At 39.9% G+C, this 23535-nt stretch overlaps 2 protein-coding genes across 4 annotated transcripts in view; one reads left to right on the top strand and one right to left on the bottom strand.

Annotated features, from left to right (window-relative positions):
• LOC135466420 (low molecular weight phosphotyrosine protein phosphatase-like) overlaps positions 1-3811 on the bottom strand; it is a 16525-nt gene extending 12714 nt beyond the window's left edge. The window contains exons 1-3 of one of the 3 annotated variants that reach the window (XM_064743874.1): positions 3778-3811; positions 613-686; positions 158-271 (exon numbers count right to left, since the gene is read on the bottom strand). In XM_064743874.1, the coding sequence (XP_064599944.1) occupies positions 158-271; positions 613-666 (168 nt within the window). In that variant the 5' untranslated portion in view covers positions 667-686; positions 3778-3811. Of the gene's footprint in view, positions 1-157; positions 272-612; positions 687-992; positions 1127-1151; positions 1235-3777 lie in introns of those variants that run through there. The other 2 variants (XM_064743872.1, XM_064743873.1) reach the window with 2 other exon arrangements.
• LOC135466418 (protein limb expression 1 homolog) lies at positions 1504-21988 on the top strand. The gene is made up of 4 exons (XM_064743871.1): positions 1504-2436; positions 18607-18770; positions 20480-20620; positions 21050-21988. Exons 1-4 carry the CDS (start codon positions 2181-2183, stop codon positions 21461-21463), a joined length of 975 nt encoding a protein of 324 aa, XP_064599941.1. The 5' UTR covers positions 1504-2180; the 3' UTR covers positions 21464-21988.
• The last annotated feature ends 1547 nt before the right edge of the window (positions 21989-23535 follow it).

Consider the following 23535-nt stretch of genomic DNA (forward strand, 5'->3'; position numbering starts at 1 on the left):
TAGCTGTATGATCCTTGCTTACCTGTCTAGCTGTATGATTCATGCTTACCTGTTTAACTGTATGATCCATGCTTACCGATCTAGCAGAATGATTCATGCTTACCTGTCTAGCTGTATGATCCATGCTTACCTGTCTAGCTGTATGATCCATGCTTACCTGTCTAGCTGTATGATCCATGCTCAGGCCATGTTTCTTCATCACCGCGATTGCTCTATCATCTGGAGGATTACCTATCTGGTATGTGGATGTAGCTGCACTGTCTACCAGCCACTGAAAAGGCACAGCACCATATCAGGGCAAAACCAGCCATATCAACAAATGATACCAGATACAGTTCATGTACCCGTATATGCAAACTAACACTGTGTTAAGTACCAGGTAAAATATTGATCTGTATTTAATAAAAATGTGATGAGAAGGGCATAGCTAGAGCACTCAGCTACGTGTATATTGTACATAACAGCTGTATTAAGTCTTTAATAAGATCACCTGTGTATTATACAAATCAGACTTTTCAGGCAGGGAAGTCTCCACGTAATTTTATTTTTGTAAAGAAGTACACATATTTTTCAATAGAAATTGAAGACACCATGGATCAACTATGCTCAGACCTTGTCTTGCAGTCCTCTTTCTTTCAGTATGTGATTGAATATACCCTCTGCCATGGTTGACCTGCATATGTTACCTGTAATAACAAGTCACTCTGGTTGGTTAATTATCTTACCACTGTAATGACAAAATCGAAATGTACTAGATAGTAACCCTGAACATCCATTAAGAACATCAACCACAAATTATGCAACATCTATCGTAGTCAGCTGTTGACCAGTGGTTTATTTCTGACTAAATACGCATGCATTTTCAATATAAACACAGCTTCAACTTCGCGTGTGAAGAACAAACAAGCAAACAATCCCCTAACAATGAACAATCTGACAAAGTGAGGTCATGGTACGGATTCGAACCTAATTCGAACATAAAAGTTACGAACACACTTCAATAGTCAAACCCAGGCATAGTACACGTGCTGTACAAAATCAAAGGGTTTTGTCAACAGAATTGGTAGTTTGCTGATAGTTTCATGGTTGAAATGCTTCTGAAGACTATCCCTCGGGAAGAGAGTATACCAAAACAGACTGGAAGAACTAACCAAGACAGACAAATAAGGCGGTCTGCTTGTTCTCCATCGTGTCAGCCTAGCAGGTGCGTCTATGTCACTCTGACATAGTTCTCTCCCCTTCTCAAACTTGGACTGTGTGCAGTTTACACATCCGCTTAACAAACATATTTCCATAGTTAATCAAGATTTGTCAAGGCTTAGTCAACAGTTGAAGTGTAAATATTTATGGCAAAGTTGAATTACAATACAAATCCCTTGTAAGTGGGTTTATTAAAACAACAGTCTTGTCATTACATTACAAGTAAGCAAACGTCAATTTTGCCTCAGCGGAGGAATAACAGTCGTCTGGTCAAAGGTCAACTGCTTACGTGCCGGCCTTTAAAGAAATTGATAGTTTGAGGTGTAAGGAATGTAGCGATCGGTTAAACTTGTTGGAAAGTGAATATCGTTGTTGGTGTTGTGGCGTTACACAGGCGGAGTCACTAGCATCTGAAGTCATCAACGATCAGTGGCAGAAACGTGGTGTTTTGTGTAAATACCAGCGGTTGTCCTGGCCGACTGCACAGCTAGCTTGCCAGACGAAAGACAGCTGCGTGAAACAACAACATGGATGCTAAACACTGACGATCACAGTCAACTTCTGGAGGCTTCACAAAAGTTTGGGGACTTGGGACTCTCCCATGTCATCTGAAACTGGAGGCCGTTTTTGCGACGCAGCAGTGTACTTAGAGATCAAGTAAATGACAGAAAGACAAAGTAACTAAGAGGAAAATCGATTCATTAACAAATTTTGTACCTTTTTCGATTTTTGTTTACATTGAAGTTTAGTGAAATTGCTACGCCGGCACAATATTGTGGACTTTCTGTAGTATTTGCTCCAGACTATTATCAATTTTAAAACAGTTACCTGCGCCCAAATTGCCTTCTTCAACTCGTTGGGAAAATACTAGGAGAAGTATTCAGGTCAGAAATCGAACATCGATTGATTTACTTGGAGTGTGTGTCATGTTCAACATGTTAAGTGCTGTATAGATTGAGATATTGCAAACAAATGAACCCATGATGGCAGCAAGGAATCCAAACACAAGTCACGGCAGACCCGTGCCTGCCCCCAGAGTTCGACCTGGGTCAGGAAAACCTATCCCCCCACAAAAACCAGGACCAAATGTGGCCGCAGTTTTAACTGGTCAGTTACAGGGTGCCATAGGCCCAAACCAACAACACATGTCAGACATGAAGGCAAAGACAGTTCTGAAAGAAGCTGTAGATGCAGTGGTGAACAGTTTTGCAAAGCATACGCATGGCTATGGCAGAGGTAATGTATGTTTTATGCTTGAAAAGTGCTGATGAAGGTTTATACAGAACTGTATTACTAATATTGTATCATACATATTGAAAATGACATAGTCTTCAGGCAAGTGTTCTTTGTGCACTATGACTGGTCATTGTGTAATTTTATAGTTGTGGGAAGTTGCTGATTCATTTATGTATTTAAAAGCAGATACTCATATATTCAGAGCTAATGAGAAAACAGTACTGCCAATGTAGTACCCTCCCACCTGCTTGCACATGTACATGTAGGTTTGACATGTACATGTAGATTAAGGGTGTTCTATTTGTAATATTGGTGATAAGAAGTTAGGAACCTGGGTTTCTTGGTTTGAGGGTTATAGGGCATTGTGTCACCCCTTGCAATGGCACATTAATTGTATTCGCTGTGATGTTCACAGTGGGCACTTCACACTCCTGGGGAGAATTTAACAATGATAGGATAAACATTGTTAAGTACATGTACATACATGAATGACACCTGGTGGCCATACTGAACAAGTACATTTACAGGGAGTTATTTCCTTCTGCTCCATGAAAGAAAGGCCTGGTTTAAACTGTGACAAGACATTTAATGGTTATTATTACACACATGTCTATGTGCAGCTAATGAATGCATTGGAAGTGTTTAGAAGTAAGCTGCAGGTATTAAAAGAACAACATGAAAAGTAATAAATGTACCAGGGACAATTTGGCATTTGGCATCCATGCAGATTGTTGAAATTTAATCAGAGTTTGAAATTGCATGCTGTAATAGTCACATGCACGTGTAGGCTTTATGTGCAAAAGTGTGATATGTTTTCTCAACAGTCAATATGAGGCTTTTCTTAAAACAGAAAATAGAGTGTATTAATTTCAGTGTTTGCTCTTTAGATCAAGAATAATAGATGACTAAATACACCTAAACTGAATTTCATGTAAATGATAGTCAAGACATTTTATTAAGGAGAAAAATGTTCACAAGATTTAAATTCTTCAGTCACATGGAACATGGAGCTAAACGATGAAATGTTGATTATTGCCTATTCCCAAAGTTCAGAGTACTGCAGGACACTGAAACTATCGTATTTGAAGGTTAAACTTTGATTACTTTTTCAGAAAGAATGTCTGACCTAAAAACTATACTCTTCATGTTAGGTGTCAAGACCAGTCTCACCTCTAGTACTGTTACTGTAGTCAACTGACAAAAGAGTATGCTGATGATTGGCTCAGAGCAGCTATGACAACACTTCAAAACTATGAATATTCAAAATTTGTTCTGGAAAGTTAAAAATGAATAACAGATATATACATGTGATCAACATCTTCCGGACAATATTCAAGGTACCTTAACATGGGACCTCCACAATGTGGTCAGCTTGTCGAGAAGGAATCAAATTTTAATGTTCATTAAACACTTGCTGTGTCGATGAAGGTGGTTCAGCAGTGGCCATTTAAACGCTTTCCTTGAAAGAGTTTTACACATCTGAAAAAATATCAAAATGCTGTCAAAGTATCAAAATGCTGTCCAGCTTACTGGAGAAGGGTTAAAGGTGTAAGGAGACATGTAGAGATACATGTACATGTAAAGGCATATCTTCTGATGTCTTCGAGACCCAATTCTGATGACATTAAAATCTGAGAGGCAGGGAGGATTAGTGGGGAGTTCCAGGATAAATTTATATGAGACACCCATCTGTACAAGTCTGGCGAAATCAGTAGGGCCTGAATGGGTGGGCCAAGTTTGGCTTTATATGTCACAGCCTGCTGTCACCAGGTTCTCAGTATTTCTTCAGCGCACCAAGAGCTGGAAATAAAATAAAAATATATATGTATTTTAGGTCCTTTTTTGACAATTGAAATAGTAGTTTAAGTAGAAATTAAGAAGTAGTTTAAGTCTGAAGAAATCTTCAGATGTACCTCATGTAAACTTTGTCGAATGCTGTCTAGTCTTTAAAAACATGTTGTTACAAAAACATGTGAATTTCTTTTAATAACAGACTACATTTGCCTTATATTTTTGCCTAAATTTTTCTGCTGTTTGACAACTTCATGTATACTTGTGTAATACAATGCCAGGTCATGACTAAAGGGGATTCATTTTGTTGATATTGTGAAGAGACAAGTACTGTATATATACATGCACCACGTGATGTCTGCTGGAAAAATGTCATTGTAACATGACATATCTGAGAAGAAGAATGTGCTTTTTATTATGAAAGGGAATTGTGAAAAATGGCCTGGAAAGAGGTGTGGAAGTGGCCTGTTATTTTACATTGTAGAGAAAATGTGTCAGTGCAGAGAGGCTAGGAGCAGTCCACATGGTTAGCGTTTGTTGTGGAGAGAAGAGTTAGCACCTTCATGAGAACACTGTCACACAAATAGAGAGCCTTTTTAGAGGGAGGTAATCTGACAGGTATCCTCTGTGTGCAGTACCCATCCTGTGTATGGCAGGGCCACAGTTAGGTGGAAAGCTGCTGATCCCAGACAAAAATCTTTCAGAAAAATCAGACTTAGAAAAAATTCTGTCCTGGCACACAAAGCATCAGGGGGGCATAATGCATGTTGTTGTTTTGACTTGTACATCATTATTCAGATGGAAACTGTCCTAGACTTGTGGGCAACCCAGAATTAGGTCGCCTGCACTGTCCTCATTGTGACCAAGCTGTATGCAACAAAAACAGCTTTCCCGTAATCTTAAAGTAATTCTGAATTCGTGTCATCTCACTCTGGAGGAATAATAAGACCGTAACATTATGCATGTAATTAACACAAATATAACTGGTGTGCCCACTCAGACAACATCTGAACTTGGCAAAGAGGTAACGTTGCCAAATCACATGATTCCATTAATAGAGAGGACAGATAAATTGTGAAAGTTAGGCTGACAAATTTCAGAACACATTCAATCCAACTGCATGTACATGTAGTGTTTTTAGTGTTTAGGCAACAAACTACATGTATATATACTATACTTCCATGTGTTTAGGTAGCTTTATCGTGAGGCAATTTTGTTTGTTGATATGTTACACAGTATTAAAGGGCTTGCCTCCACCTGTGTATCCAGGAACACACGCAGACATTGTGTTGACATGCTGGTAATTAGGTAGAGCTTTGAGGTATGTTTGTGAACACATTATGGCTCAGACAAAAACAGCTTCTAGCTATTTCTTTTATTTTCTTTTTTCGTGCTTTTCCCATTAATGGAGTTGGATGCAGAAAATACATGTATGTCCTTGAAGAAACAAGCTTTGTATTCAGTATACAGATATACATGTATGTACATGTACATGTACACACAGGTGTTTTATAGTATTCAGACCTTACATGTAAAACTCTGTACATGTGCCTGTTATAACACATGTGCATGTACAAAATGTGTGGAAATGAATAGATAGGTGCTGACTGGATAATACAATCTGTGTACATGTACATTAAAGCACGTCACTAACGGTACACTACAGTGCATGGTACAAGGACGTGATGGTAAATGATATGCTAGTGGTGAACTTAATGTTGCAAAGCAATTTTGCATTATACATACAACATGCAGTTTCAGATACACATATTCAGATATTTTGAAATTATTTACATTGGTCATGACTCTGTGTTGTATAACACTTTGAGGGCTACAGCTCCATGTGTACGGCATTGTTGTGTGTTGGTTTGTGGATGTTTGAGCTGGCAGTGGCCACATGCTGTTTGACCAGGGCTGGACTCTGTCCAAACCCAATAGAAGCTCAGTCAAACATGTATAATCATATGGGCTATGGGAGATTTCCACTCTGGCCTGTCAACATGGCCACATGTGATTAACATAGGGGGTAAATCAACCTGTAAACAACACAGCTTGTTAGCAACACTAGTTTCAATATGATATATCTCCCCCTGTCCAAATCGTGTGCCACTTGTTTGATCAGTAAATGTTGACGAGGCTAAAATCTTAATCAACAGCTGAGAATGTATGCCCAGAAATTAGCGCCAAATGTGGGAAACTTTGGGAGTAATGCCTGCTGCTTGACCACAAAGTCGGGTTGTGGCTGTCATGACCACAAAGTTGGGTTGTGGCTGTCATGTCCGCAAAGTCGGGTTGTGGCTGTCATGACCACAAAGTTGGGTTGTGGCTGTCATGTCCACAAAGTCGGGTTGTGGCTGTCATGACCACAAAGTCAGGTTGTGGCTGTCATGACCACAAAGTCGGGTTGTGGCTGTCATGTCCACAAAGTCGGGTTGTTTCTGTCATGTCCACAAAGTCGGGTTGTGGCTGTCATGTCTGCAGTCCGTTGGATCTATAAAAGTTATTATTAAGAGAGTAGAACAAATTGTTCTTTATTCCAGAAAGTTACACAATACATGTATGTATCTAAGTCTTTGGACCGGGTAAATGTGATTGCTGTAGAGTCTGTGTACCCTATTGTGCCGGGCTTGTCCACACTGCACTGTGTACCCTATTGTGCCGGGCTTGTCCACACTGCACTGTGTACCCTATTGTGCCGGGCTTGTCCACACTGCACTGTGTACCCTATTGTGCCGGGCTTGTCCACACTGCACTGTGTACCCTATTGTGCCGGGCTTGTCCACACTGCAGTGCATTCACAGTGATCATGTTGGTACATATACATGTAAGTTTGAATGTTGTGTAACAGCTGAACTAATTCAGCTCTGGAAACTAGTTTGGGGGCGACCTTTTCAATTGTGAAGTCACTCACACTATAACGCACCTTGATGTTTTAAGTGCTGGCTCCAGCACACCTCATGTCAGTGATGCTTCAGCTTGAACCTTCACTCGTGGCGTTTCCATAATCATTTGATCAAATCAAATTGTAATCAGTCTCAACTTCAGGGGGAGTGGCATTGATGTGTAATTTCAAAAACCTTGTGCTGAGTCTATTGTTAAAATTCTCAAGTAGTAAAATCTGTCTACTTGTATTGGTGAGAGATGTAGATCTGATTTGTTTTGAAAATCTTTTATCTGTTGTATGTTGATGCCAGATTTGCAGTTAAAATAAATAGTGCTCTGAGTATATGTACATGCTCAGCTTTGACATGAACTTGTGGGTAGGTAAACTGGTCCTAGGTATACCTGTATGTTTGGTGTACACCTGCATGTACAGGTATGTGTTTTGTATGATCCGTCACAGTAATGGTATACTTTCCCACAGTAACAGTGGACAGTGATTATAAATAGCAAGTACTTGTATGTATTTAGTTTTTACTGATGGTATTGTCATTTGTAGAGTACTTCTTAAAAAGTCGCCATGCCCTTAAGGCAAATCTTGACAGGGTTAGTTGTTACAGAACATGTACATTCAAGGACAAGGCTTTCATTAATTTTACACTATGGTAACAAGCTGTTGTGTTTGAGGCATATTGTTTTAAGTAGTGGCTAATTTCATAGTATTAATTGTTTCTCAGTTTTGTGATGCACTGAGATTACTTACTCAATAAATATACATTTATATAAACTTTCCAGTGTATAGTCAGGATCAGGCGCTGAGTCATTTTGAGTGTTGTGTAACAGCTGAACTAATTCAGCTCTGGAAGCTAGTTTGATTTTTTTATTTAATTAAACGAGCAACCTTTTTAATTGTTTAAGTCACTCACAGTATAATGCACCTTGATGTGTTAGCTGCTCGCTCCAGCACACCTCATGACAGCTGCATGTTAGAGATGCTTCAGCTTGAACCTTACTTTGTACAGCTGACTGGGTATGTGGGATGTATGGTTGATCCCTGCGGGAACAGTTGAGGTGCCCATATGATGAAAATCCTACCTACACTGTGTGGGCCATATGGTCAAGTAGTGGTCATGGTCATGGGGTGTAGGGGGTACATGGACACAGACCAGACAGGAATAGATGTGATGGATGCAAAAATGACACCATGATTAGGGGCATTCTTACCATGACAAAGACATCAGCACTTTGTCATTGGCTCTAGGCTAGTACAAAGTACATGGTTGAGTTCAGTGTTGCTAACATTTTGACTTGCCTACCCAGACCATGACTGTTTGACAATATGTAGCATGCATACAGCTATGCAGTACCATAGGTGTACAATACTTCTAGTATAGTAATAATAATAATACTTTATTTTCTGAGGGAGATTGATTAGTTACAAAACCAATCTTCCTTGAGCCCCTTATGCATACACACATTCACACAAAAGGTTATGTACAAAGTCTCTACAGTATATATAAAATATAGATGAACCTGATATATGACGATCAAAGACTATATACAGTGCAGTGCATTGTAGACAATATCATACTTAATCATACATAGGCATATTTGGACATGATAAACATTTCCATTTTTTTTTTAAAACATTGACATTCTTTGATTTTTTAACATGTATAGGTAGTTGGTTCACAATGTCACCCCCAAATACCAAAAAGAATTTGTAATGCATTGGTTCTAGGTTGTGGAAGGATGAGTGTGGAGGCATCCATAGTCAATCAAACGAGTCTGCATGTTTGTGTGGCAGAACCCTGAGAAGTTGAATTGGGAAAAAAATTGTGCACCTGCAGATTTATAAAATGACGACACAGGTACAACTGCACAACTTTTTGGGGTTACTGGCCAAGAGTTGGATGCATATATGTGCACCCATGCACTCTTAATTTTGAACCCAGAATGGAAGTTTTGATAGATTTGCCTTGACGTAAAAATTTCCCTATTTTAACACTTGTTTGTTACCCAAAAGTAATTGTTTAAATCACATTTTAAATTTTGAGCAAGCCAGTATTAAAGTCCCAACTGGCTGCTGTATAACCTACATACTTTGTGCACGTGGATGTACTTGTTAAACCAGCACAATGCAGCCGTGTTCCTGTACTTGTGTTGCTGTACATAGCTACACGTATTTGTAGTTGAGCACGTTGATTGTGAAAATGTGAACAAAGGGTTCAGTATGTGTTTAGTGATCTGCATTCCATGGAAACTTTCCTCAGGAGCTCTGTACTCCAGAGAATTACATATACTTGGGTCAAGAAATGTTCTTTTGTGGAGGTATTACATGTATTTGTAACAGGGAGTGACAAGGATGGTTGTGAGAGTATATGTGGATGCCTAGATCTGGGATCAGTTTCATTCTTCCCTGATTGACTTTCAGAAATACAGATCTCTCCTCAGACTCTTCCATTCTCTAGGCTGGAACTCGGTCTCTTGGAGTGTGCTGTCCTCATCATGTCAAGGCTTTATGCTTTCTGTTTCTTTTAATCCCATAGTACATGTACATTTAACCTTGACTTTATATCATCCACGTGTATTTTTTCATGAATAGTACATGTAACCCTGACGTCATATCACCCACTGTACTTTCTCATGAATAGTACATGTAACCCTGATGTCATTCACCCACGTGTACTTTCTGGTGAATAGTACATGTAACCCTAACTTCATATCACCCAAGCCCAGCATAATGACCCAGGAGCCTCTCACCAATGCGGTCGCTGTGAGTTCAAGTCCAGCTCATGCTGGCTTCCTCTCCGGCCGTAAGTGGGAAGGTCTGCCAGCAACCTGCGGGTGGTTGTGGGTTTCCCCCGGGCTGTGCCTGGTTTCCACCCACCATAATGCTGGCCGCTGTCGTATGAGTGAAATATTCTTGAGTACGACGTAAAACACCAATCAAATCAAATCAAATCATATCACCCACGTGTACTTTCTCGTGGACAGTACATGTAACCCTGACTTCATATCACGAACATGTACTTTCTCGTCAACAGTACACGTAACCCTGACTTCATATCACACACGTGTACTTTCTTGTGAACAGTACATGTAACCCTGACTTCATATCACACACATACTTTCTCGTCAACAGTACATGTAACCCTGACTTCATATCACCCACGTGTACTTTCTTGTGTATAGTACATGTAACCCTGACTTCATATCACACACGTGTACTTTCTTGTGAACAGTACATGTAACTCTGACTTCATATCACACACATACTTTCTCGTCAACAGTACACGTAACCCTGACTTCATATCACCCACGTGTACTTTCTTGTGTATAGTACATGTAACCCTGACTTCATATCACACACATACTTTCTCGTCAACAGTACATGTAACCCTGACTTCATATCAACCACGTGTACTTTCTTGTGAATAGTACATGTAACCCTGACTTCATATCACCCACGTGTACTTTCTTGTGAATAGTACATGTAACCCTGACTTCATATCACCCACGTGTACTTTCTTGTGAATAGTACATGTAACCCTGACTTCATATCACCCATGACTTCATATGATTTTTCGTGAATTATAATGACCGGAATAAACACAATTGTACCTGACATGTTGACTGCAATGAAAACTTCGCTGATCACCGTGTGCAATTTAGGTTGACCACATTCTGCATTGCCTGGAAAAAGATAAACTCATGGAATGTTTAGAATAAAACCAACACTGAAAGGAAGATAGACAGCATGCTTGGCCGTGTTATCTTTAATTTGTGTTTCAGTAATGAACAGAAGGAGCAACATATGCAGATATTGTCAAAATAGATGCATGTAATGTTAATTATGAGCAGCTGAGTCCACCCTAGCAACAATGTAACATGATTTGAAAATGGACACTTGTTAGTTGAGGTGTTATCAGTTTTACTCCCATGTAATGCAGCAATATGAATTGAGAATTGCTTGGAGATTGTGAGAAAGCAGCTTTCATGTCAGAGCTATCGGATGCCGGCCATAACACTTGTTTGAATGTTCATGTACAGTGATGTCCCCTCTCCTGTATCTATGAAGTGAATTATATGCCGATTTTGAAATGCCGTTATCTTTAGTTGTGATTTATGACTGTGAATAATAACATGAATTTGCATTCTCATATGAGTTTGATCTTCCCATCTGTAAACCTGCGTGCACAGATGGAAATTTGTACATGGATGTATAATCTGGATGTACCAGTAAATGTTGCGTTTTAGTGTTACTGTTCCAGTAAATGTTGCGTTTTAGTGTTACTGTTCCAGTAAATGTTGCGTTTTAGTGTTACTGTTCCAAAGATCTGATGTACCCTAATTCTTCAATTATGAGTCAGCACAGAATAATGCCGTCAGAATATGCTTGAATGAACACCTTGAAAACATTCGAAAGAATTATAGTACATGTATGTTGAAAGCTTTGATTCACCTGTGTTTTGTTGACAGATCATGTACATGTATACATGTATGTCAGAGTTTACCTGTACATGTACATATGGGAGTGTATTACCAGAGCAGTAGATTCCCCTCACTGATCAAGAGTTTACAAACATACATGTACGTATATGTGTTTTGGGGAATGTATTACCAGAGCAGTAGGCAGTAGACTTCCCTCGCTGATCAAGAGTTTACAAACATATATGTACATATATGTATTTTGGGGAATGTATTACCAGAGCAGTATGCAGTAAACTTCCCTTGCTGATCAAGAGTTTACAAACATATATGTACATATATGTATTTTGGGGAGTTTATTACCAGAGCAGTAGGCAGTAGACTCCCCTCACTGATCAAGAGTTTACAAACATATATGTATTTTGGGGAATGTATTAACAGAGCAGTATGCAGTAAACTTCCCTAGCTGATCATTGCATTTGTCACACATGTCGCTATTGTCCCAAAGACACTGCCAGACAAATATAGGGCTTTATTGAATTAATTTTTTTTTATCTACTGAAGTGGGATTTAGTCCCTAAGAGTTGGATCAAAAGCTGGCTTGTACTCAAACAATACAGCGATGATCAGGATTGCAGGGCTGTTGACTTTTGTGAGGGTTTTCTCCCTGAGAACTGACTAGAGGGAGAGTTTGGCTCTCTGTGTGCACTGTCCATTGTCTCAGCAGACCATATTGTCTGGTCTGCCAGGAAGCACACTGGACAGTCCGTCTGACAGATCATTTACACAGTTTTTATACAAAGGTGGATTCCAAGAGCTTGTTGTTGGCTGGCTTAAGCAGACACTCCAGGCTTAAGAACTTCTCTGTTCTGGCATGGACATGTAAACATTCCAGCTAACTTAACACAGGTGGCAATTTTGGTAGCAGGCATTCTGTCTGGTGGCAATTTTGGTAGCAGGCATTCTGTCTGGTGGCAATTTTGGTAGCAGGCAGTCTGTCTGGTGGCAATTTTGGTAGCAGGCATTTTGTCTAGTGGGCATTTTGGTAGCAGGCATTCTGTCTGGTGGCAATTTTGGTAGCAGGCATTCTGTCTAGTGGGAATTTTGATTCTAATTCATAAAAATCAACAAGTTACATTTGCAGCATGGCAGTCAAGTATGCTTACACTTTTAGAGATGAATATTGAAATAATTCTACCATGTAGCCTCTGGCAGCTGAGAGTTGTAAATGTGTTCCATTGTAGAGTCCTTTATTTTAGTATGTAGCCTCTTGCAACTGAGAGTTGTAAATGTGTTACATTGTAGAGTCCTTTATTTTAGTATGTAGCCTCTGGCAGCTGAGAGTTATAAATGTGTTACATTGTAGAGTTCTTCATTTCACCTTTGTTACATGTATGTGTACATTTACATTATAATTCTGGTCACAAATAAAGCAGATTGTGCACAGGATAAAAAACCCACAGTGAAAGGCTACCTGCTGACAGGTGCATACATGTATTGTGCACCCACTGGAATAGCAAAGAAAATATTTGTTGTAATGAACCTTATGCATGCATGACTGAGCAGCAATTGTATCTGCATCAGCGATGTCTGCCCATTTGTGGAATAGAAATATGTGACATATATGTAAATGTAGTACAGTATATGTTTATTATCACTACATGAATGGTATTAAAGCCATTGGTGTAGATATCCTGTTGTTTCTGTCAGTGTCTTGTAAGCATGTGATCTTATCCACTGTGAACTGGATTAATGTGTACCTGGGTATGCTGAGGGCCTACTTACAGTATCTTGTCATGTTGTGTGAAGGAGATGTATGTAGCTACATGTACCTGATAACACTTGGACAGACAGCTAGCAGCTGGGCAGAGCCTACAGGACTCAGCCACTCATTGTGGGAAGAGCCTACAGGAGCTGCCAGTCATTTATTGCGGGGAGAGCCCACAGGAGCTGCCAATCACTCATTGTGGGGAGAGCCCACAGGAGCTGCCAGTCATTTATTGTGGGGAGAATGCACAGGAGCTGTTAGTCACTCATTGTGGGGAGAACTTACAGGGGCTGCTAGTGAATGAAGACATTGCCATCTGTAGACCCAGTGTTACGCTAATCACAATAATGCACTGTTGACAATGGACTAAATCACTGGTGTTTATTTGTCTGGGCAGATTTCTCACATTCCATCAGGTAGGCTCCTTTTCACCTGGCACGTCCATGCCGAAATCCCTCACAAAGCCTTACCTGCCTGGCCTTTGATGTTTTTTTATGATAACCTGATAGAAGAATTGTCCAGGTTACGCCAGCCTTACACCCAGTCAGCTGGAATACCTGTACCAGGCCTTTTATCAACACTCTCCATTAGGCAAAGTGATGTTTGCACCATAAACTGTGGAGAACTCCGAGCAAAATGGCCAGTTTGGGCAGTGTTCAATGGGGCGTGTGATACCCTGCCACCCACACTGAGCCTCAGTGGGATGTCACCTGTTCACACCTGGTGCTCTGTAGGAGAGGTTATGTATGTGTACCTGGATGGTGTAGATAAATTGCGACACATACATGAGTACACAACAAAATACATTTATGTTTAAGATGTGTATTTCTTATGCAATTAAGTGTCAAACAGCAGTGAAATGACTGGTGCATTTGAATTTCTAAAACACTTTTGAAATTTAAATCAAATGTTGGAAGAAAACAGAAATCTAGTCCAAATGTAGAATACATGTATATGAAGAATTTAAATTTAAGCATGTGCATGTTTGTGGATTGTTTGGGTAAAGTAGACAAAGCATACTGGCATTTGTAACACTATGAAATGCTACATGTACAAATCGTAACATGCATACACACTGGCGTTTGTAACGCTATGAAATGCTACATGTACAAGTCGTAACATGCATACACACTGGCGTTTGTAATGCTATGAAATGCTACATGTACAAATCGTAACATGCATACACACTGGCGTTTGTAACACTAAGAAATGCTACATGTACAAATCGTATCAAATAACATTTTTCCTATTTTCATTTGACGTGTTAAAGCTGAAAAATCACACCTTATGATGCTGTTTTACATGTATTTAGCTTGTTAAAGATGGTTTACTTCAAGACCATTGTGGAAACCTGTTTTCCAGAAAAGTGCATAATGTTCAGTGTGATATCTTGTACACATACTGCAGTATGGTGTGCTAAAATAGTGATCAATTAAATCAATACACTAGAGGCCCAAGTTTCATCATTAAGACTCTTATCATTATTATGAGCTAATAAAAAATAGACTGAATTGTTATGTATGTACATAATAATTTTGAATGTCCTGGTTGAGTGGACATTTAATTAAAGCCCTGTGACATGTGGATCAGACCAGATGTAATGATGAGCTAACAATCGTCATTCTATTTTTGTGGATTCATCATCGTAGTTGATGTGCTTCCCTCAGGCTGCTTATGGGTGTTTCCTTATAATAGATAAATTGATTGGGTACATGTGCAGTGTACATGAACATGCAGGTCCTGTAAATCCTCTATCTTTTCCCATGGTTGCAAGGTTTTTATTCCAGCATACTCCGAAGGCATTATTCTGTGTTAACTGATAAAATTATACTTTTGATGAAGCCCAGAAATTGGCAAATCTAACCAATGTAAGAATGTGAATAAATTGCACTTTAAGCTACATGTGGGAAAAGTTTGAGGAATTATGGTGTATTGCAGGTGCCTATATAGATATAGGTGTACAACTTCAAGGCTAGGTGCATACATGTACATGAATGATGTCTCATTCTATTTTTGGTCTACAGTACCTGCTCTACTGTATTTGGTATTTTTCTTTGATTGATGTGTAACAGTAAGGCCTTGTAGTTCATGAATGTAAATGTAGCATTACCTGATAGCCACGTACACGTGCACAACATGCATTACCTGAAAAGCCACGTACACATGCACAACATGCATTACCTGAACAGCCACGTACATGTGCACAACATACATTACCTGAACAGCCATGTACATGTGTACAACATGCATTACCTGAACAGCCATGTACATGTGCACAACATGCATTACCTGAACAGCCACGTACACGTACACGTGCACAACATGCATTACCTGAACAGCCACGTACACGTGTACAACATGCATTACCTGAACAGCCAGGTACATGTGCACAACACGCATTACCTGAACAGCCACGTACATGTGCACAACACATTACCAGAACAGCCACGTACATGTGCACAACACGCATTACCTGAACAGCCACGTACATGTGCACAACATGCATTACCTGAACAGCCACGTACACGTGCACAACATGCATTACCTGGACAGCCATGCACATGTGCACAACATACATTTCCTGAACAGCCACGTACATGTGCACAACATGCATTACCTGGACAGCCACGTACACGTGCACAACATGCATTACCTGAACAGCCACGTACATGTGCACAACATGCATTACCTGGACAGCCATGCACATGTGCACAACATACATTTCCTGAACAGCCATGTACATGTGCACAACATGCATTACCTGGACAGCCAGGTTGCAGGTTGTCCTGCTGCTGCTCAATATACAGGTACAACAAGGTCTTCATGGTCTTCTCCCATTAGTTTTCCTACAGTCAGTACTTTATTTGGAATTTACCACTTTCCTGTCTTTCATTTTGTGTTTCATGAACAAGTTGACTCTAAAAAAATTCAAACATGGAATGAAAATAAAGCTGTAAATGCGCCTTTTTATTTTATCTGATCTTGTGTTTTTTTGTGAATTTCCCTGTTTTTTAAGATTATGCATTAAATATGTACATCTTAACAGGAAGAATTGCTGGGATAGTCGATGTTTTCCACAAATTAAATAATTTTTTAGGTTTTATTTTTATACACTCCTGCGACTTTGAAAAAGATTTATTCTTCCTGTAAAACAACAATTTTCATTGGTGTGGCCTTATGGCATTGGTTTAAAGTTAGTGTTCCAGTTGGACGACTTCTCAGGTCATGCGTCATCAGTTTTGAATACAGTCCATATTTCACTTGGACTCAACACTTTAAAACATTACAACATCACCAGTTTTATAGCCTGTTCCGCATGCATCTATTCTACTGTATGAATTTCAGATGGAATTTGTACGAGCCTTAAAACATTATCCTTAGGCCTGAAAATAATTTTTCAAAGCATAGCTGATGAATGATGAAGATTTTCTATGTTGTAATGGGGGCCTCCGTGGCTCAGTCGGTTAGCGCGCTAGCGCAGCGTAATGACCCAGGAGCCTCTCACCAATGCGGTCACAAGGGGCCTCCGTGGCTCAGTCGGTTAGCGCGCTAGCGCAGCGTAATGACCCAGGAGCCTCTCACCAATGCGGTCGCTGTGAGTTCAAGTCCAGCTCATGCTGGCTTCCTCTCCGGCCGTAAGTGGGAAGGTCTGCCAGCAACCTGCGGATGGTCGTGGGTTTCCACCCACCATAATGCTGGCTGCCGTCGTATAAGTGAAATATTCTTGAGTACGATGTAAAACACCAATCAAATAAATAAATAAATATTTTGTAATGTGTCAGGTATCATTTAGTTTGTGGGTGACAAAATGGGATATGATGCCTAGATCCACAGTCCATATTATCTCAGTTGTATTTTACCCCTGACTTAATTAGCAAGCCTTACAAACATGTGTGCTGTATTTCAGCTGAAGTTTAGGGTACCACTTTTACCTGTCTTGTGATGTTAACGTGGAGTGGAGCCAGACTTCAGCTTGTACTCTTGTTGGTCAGAACCACACTATTAAGGTGCTCAGTTTTGGTCAGAACCACACTATTAAAGTGGTCAGTCTAATTGCTGTTTTCTGCTTCTGACAATCGTTCAACCTTGATCAAGAGACGTCTAATGGTGTACTGTGTCATACATGTAGCTCTACTGTTTTTGTTTTTTTTTTTTCATCTGTCATCCCACTAACGAGCCATTAGACATAAACACCTTGTGTGTAATTGTTTTCTGCCCATTGATTTTACCTGAGATGTGACATTATGCTGTGTTTGTTAGATATTGGGGGATGGGGCAGGACAGCTCATTGGGCACACATTCAGGTGGCAGCTCGATCAAGTCTCTCAACCTTCCTGGGTTATTGATGGGCAATTAAAAAAATAGAATCCACATGTCAGGCAGCATGAAGTAAGAATGTGGAGAAAATCAAGTCTCCTAACTCTATGCCCTTTTTGTGGCCAGGCTGTGAAGGTGTATGGTGAAGCTAGTGGTAGTTTGAACCTGGACAGCAGCAGGGTTAATGCAGCGCTCAGGTTACAGCCTGGGTGGACAAGGTAAAAACAGAGTCAGTAGATAGGAGGTGTACACAAATACTGGAAGCTGTGTCTTTAGCTGTTTGGCCTGGCAGGGCATGATCCGGTAACATGTGTGCAACTTTTTAACCATTCCTTGAAGGGATAGAGGAATGCTTTAGATGTGATTTTCACCGGATTTTCTGATCTGCGATGGAGCGGAGTTGTGTGTTTATCTAATGAGAATTTCTGGAGGACAAGTATAGAGGTATTGAACTTTGGTCTGTGTCAAGGCACATGTAAATGGGGTTACCTTTTCAAACATCTATAGGAGTAGGCTTTGTAAAATTCAATATCTGAAAAGAACAGAAAAGCAAAGAAAAGTATTTTATAAGAAGGATTAGCATAGAGAATGGCTGAACATTTTGCTTTAGATTACAAGTACAAACTGGTACATGTAAGTGAAAGGTTTGTCGTACAGTCAGTATGTTCATACAGAGTTATGAGATAAGATTTGTGAATATTAGTCTGCATTATATAAATAAATGCAGTTAAATAAGATTTCAAATAGGGTTAATATTTCAGTTTATGGATTTCAGAAAACAAACTGTACGCTGTGCATGTATTTTATAAAACATTAGCTTAAGCATGTACCGTTTCAGGGTTCTGTTAATTTCAGTCGCGTTAAAGGCTCTTAGATGAGTGTTTGATGGAAATTTAAATTATTTATTTTGTGAGTTTGAAAAGTATATATGTGCATGTGATCTTGTAAAGATTAATTAAATTGTTGGCTTCTACTTGTTACAGTGAATGTTGTGGAGGCGTTACAGGAGTTTTGGCAGATGAAACAGGCACGTGGTGCGGACCTGAAGAACGGAGCAGTGGTGGTGTACGAATCACAGCCCTCCACATCACCCCCCTATGTCTGCTTCGTTACTCTCCCCGGGGGAAGCTGCTTCGGCAGTTTTCAGGTAAGCTTTGATGGTCACCTGAGTTAATACAAGGGTACACCTGTACATGCAGCTACATTGTATATGTAATCTGTTTGACGGGATTCAGTTTCTGATATTTCCCAGCAACTGAGAGGCTGACTGTGGGAAAACCTGTGTGAGGACAAATACAAAGCCTGAATCTGTGCATCGGTCGGTGAAATGCAGGGTTATGGGATATACGTAGCTGAGTTCGAGGATCCTAATCCCCTGACTGAGTGTAGGTCTGGCTGTGGGGTAGCTGCAGGTATACGGTTGCTGTCGTGTAGGTAATGGTCTCACCTGACCTTTACCATGGCTCCTCTAATTAGAAGTTCACACCATCAGTCGCCACAATCAGTTGTCTTCAGATGTAGGCATGGGCCTGAGCAAATGGGACGGCAGTTTTTTCCCTGCTCTGCTTTTAGATGCGCCTAATTGATGGCTGGATGAGCCATTTGTTTGTAGCATCTCTGTATTTGTTTACAGGGAGTCTGCACACACTCATCCCTCAAACTCAAACTTCTGCGTGCAACATGGCATGAGAGGATTGCTCTGAATAAATCTGCATTAGACAGGGTCAGGTTTGTGATGTAGGGCTGCAGGGGGCTTTAGTCGCTCTCTCATCCCCTCTACTCTTTCCTGGAGTTGTCCCTGTCTCTGATGCACGGTGAATGTACTTGAATTAAGTCAGGAGGCCTTGGTTGATTTCTGAGGTCAGGTGTGCTGAGCCATGTGTGTGGGTCTTACCACTGAATACCTGAAACAGGTACCTGTCTTTGACTTCAGATTAACTGGTTTCTGACTCCAGTCTGTTCAGTTAAATGTATACTACACATATACCTCTGTTCATTTGATACTATGTACTTTAGCTGTAGTGAAATGTTTTAGCTCATGGATTTCTGGCTTTTATTCATCACTTAAGATGTTTCTACAAAGTAAGGATTCTGTGGATAAATTATATCGTGGAATTTAGTTTTGCAAGAACCCATGAATGGAACTTTTTCCCCCCAGAGCACCTGTGTGTATATCAGTGTGGGAACAGATCTAATGACAAACTGTTTAATTACCTGTAGATCCAAACATGATGTCCTCTACATCGTAGATACAAACTAGATGTATTCTAAAGCCTAAACCTCATCCTTCTTTTTAAAACAGTTGAAAATAGTAGTGGTGTCAACATAAGGTTGGGTTTGTTACATGTAGGCCTACATGGCAACGGTAGTGCTCTGTTCAAGGCTCACAACCAATTAACGTGACTGCTGTCAAACACGTGATTTAAAAACCAATCAAAAAATACAACAAATAAATGAGAAAACAAATTTGTTGTACATACTTTCAACAAGAATAAGAAAACAAGGATGTTTAAAACAAGGCTGTTATTGTATCCAGCATTTTTCACATATTCACAGATCTTTGGAAATCTAAATGCTGAGACCACCATAAAATGATAAAATGATACAATTTTTGTAATTCATCTTTTTGAATGCTGCATTGTTCTAGCCATGAAACCTCTTGTGCAATATTTTTAGAGCACATGTCCTTGTTTGCTAAGGAAAAAAAAAATATATATATATATATATATTTTTTTTTGGCAGAAGTGGGGGGGGGGGCACAACAAGACTGACAGTGTGTCATTGGCAATCTCGGCCGGTGATGATTTTTAATCGCCATGGATTAAGATGATAAAACTTTGACATTTTCTCTGACAGAATTGCACAACAAAAGCTGAGGCAAGACGTAGTGCCGCAAAGATCGCTCTGATGAATTCAGTGTTTAATGAACATCCATCCAGGAAGATCACTGAGGACTTCATTCAGAAGGCTGTCACAGATGCCCTCTCCTCATTCAAGGTACGTCCTCTTCAAGCTTTGTCCAGTTCAACACCTGTTCTTTGTTTTCATGACAGCAAGAAGTGCTTAGGCTACTGTTAGGGGTTATCAGTTATCTCCCCTGAAAAGCAGATATAGGCCAGTGTCTTTCTGAAGGAATCTCTATAGATTGTCAACATGACCTTTATAACAAGCACTAAAACAACCTTGTTGTGCAAAAATACTGTATTTTATGTTTTTCATGCAGCAAAAAAACAACAGACCCAGAATGAAGGAATGCTGTCAGCTGACCTACTTTATAAAGTGTTAATGTCAACACATCAATACCCTAATTCTTCAACTGCTAAAATTTAGTCTTTTGGCAAAGTGAATTAATCCTTGTCATTGCCAACATGTGGTTTTAGTTATTTTAGCCATGTATGATTAATTTCTGGTGTGATTGGCTGGCAGGGGCGTGTTGAGGATGCTCACAACCCTAGCACTGGTATTGGAGCATTCAAGTTCATGCTGGAGTCTAACCACTCACGCACCATGCTGGAGTTCCAGGAACTGATGACCGTCTTCCAGCTGCTACACTGGAATGGCAGCCTCAAGGCCATGAGGGACAGGAACTGTTCACGACAGGAGGTGCTGCTTCATTACTCCAACAGGGCACTAGACGATGACATGCGTTCACAGATGGCGCTGGATTGGATTGCACGCGAGCAGGAAAACCCGGACATCATCAGCCAGGAATTGAAAATTGCAGAACAGGAACTAGAGAGTGCCAGGCTTGCAGGGAGAGAACTCCGTTTCCCTAAAGAGAAGAGAGACATTCTGAACTTAGCCATGAGTCAGATTGGACCAGCTGAGAGTATAGCTTAGAGGTTTTACATGTCAAAACTAGGAGCCACATGCTGGCAGAGAGCTGTACATGCAACAGAATTACAAACTGCAGCATTAGCAAGCCCTGTGTTAAACAGTACTGTGCTATGCATTTACTGAATTAGTGGCAGTGGTGAGTAAAGGTGCTCAGCTATTGTCCAATCCCTGCTGGCAGGATACGAAGGCTGACTGAATATCAGACACAAGTAGTGACCATTTGTCCATAACCAACTGTTATCAGCTTTGCCTTAGTTTGCATGTTATACACATCAGTGTTTGTGTAGAAAACTAATAACGTTGGTTAACTATTACATGTCTTTTTCTGTTGGATCTGACAAAACACATTGATTTGGAACATATTTGTGTTTTAACATGCTGCCTGTACAGGTGAGAAGAGATGCTTTGTGAAACCTCTGAGGGCTCCATGTAATGTGGTATCCAGACTTATCCTCATGTAGCTCCATCGGAATGACACTTCATGTGCAGTATTATATCATTTAGAGCCTGGGAACAGATCTTGGGCAAACTCACAAGATCAAGACAAGACTGGGTTTATCTCTGGTGACGGGATCATGCTTGTCATCACAATGGTCAGATTCCTGTGTTATTCCCTATTGTTGTTTTCTGTCTTTCATGTTAGGACATGTAGATCTACAGTACATATATTTGTTTATGACATCCTATCCACATTACACAGAGTAGTGCAAACATGTAAATCCAATTTTATGTACATACATGTATACATGCAATAGGATAATGTGGATTTTATAGTCAGACGATGCCTCAGTGACTAATTTGGTACATGTAGGAAATCGCTTCTAAATATTGCTATTTAATTTTCACCATTGCTCATGCATTTATTTGGAGGTAAATTAAATTGTGGATAATCCTAGTTATAGGTATAACATACTAACCATGCATGGATGAGATGTGGTGGTAGATATCAACCTGTATGAAATGTGGTGGTAGATATCAGCATGGAGGAGATGTGGTGGTAGATATCAACCTGTATGAAATGTGGTGGTAGATATCAGCATGGATGAGATGTGGGGGTAGATATCAACCTGTATGAAATGTGGTGGTAGATATCAGCCTGGATGAGATGTGGAGGTAGGTATCAGCATGGATGAGATGTGGTGGTAGATATCAACCTGTATGAAATGTGGTGGTAGATATCAGCATGAATGAGATGTGGTGGTAGATATCAACCTGTATGAAGTGTGGTGGTAGATATCAGCATGGATGAGATGTGGTGATAGATATCAGCCTGTAGACTTCAGTCTCACATGTACCCGCACTGTTGGCTTTATACTTAATACTTAAGTTAACTGTACCTGTAAATTTTGTGTAAATGATTGCAGAATGTTTTAGCATGTCTCAGAGATGTACCATATCTCCAACTCACAGATATTCACTTCTTGGACAAAGGCTGGTTTCTTCATAAGGCTCTGACCTTGAATAAACAGTGAGAAAATGACCTTTAATGTAGGCATTAACACTATGGATTGTGGAACAGCAAATGAGAAAAGTGTTTTGCAAATTGTCAGTTTGTCTTTCGTCTGTTTCATGTAAGTGTCAGTATTAGTTAGTATTGCACTTTTTGTAGCTATGGCATACATGTACATGGTATCTGTGTCCTTGGGACACCAACGCCACAGTCATATCAGCAATAGGCTTGGACCTCATCTTAAACTATGTGTATATGATACTGTTTCAGTCTTGATGAACAACAAGATATAGTACCATTTCTGTTTTTAGTATTGATGGCTGACATGGTATAGTACCATTTCTGTTTTTAGTATTGATGGCTGACATGGTATAGTACCATTTCTGTTTTCAGTATTGATGACTGACATGGTATAGTACCATTTCTGTTTTCAGTCTTCTTGATGACTGACATGGTATAGTACCATTTCTGTTTTCAGTATTGATGACTGACATGGTATAGTACCATTTCTGTTTTCAGTCTTGATGACGGACATGGTATAGTACCATTTCTGTTTTTAGTATTGATGGCTGACATGGTATAGTACCATTTCTGTTTTCAGTCTTGATGACGGACATGGTATAGT

The sequence above is a fragment of the Liolophura sinensis genome, chromosome 6 (genome assembly GCF_032854445.1).
Source record: "Liolophura sinensis isolate JHLJ2023 chromosome 6, CUHK_Ljap_v2, whole genome shotgun sequence".
Classification (NCBI taxonomy): domain Eukaryota; kingdom Metazoa; phylum Mollusca; class Polyplacophora; order Chitonida; family Chitonidae; genus Liolophura; species Liolophura sinensis.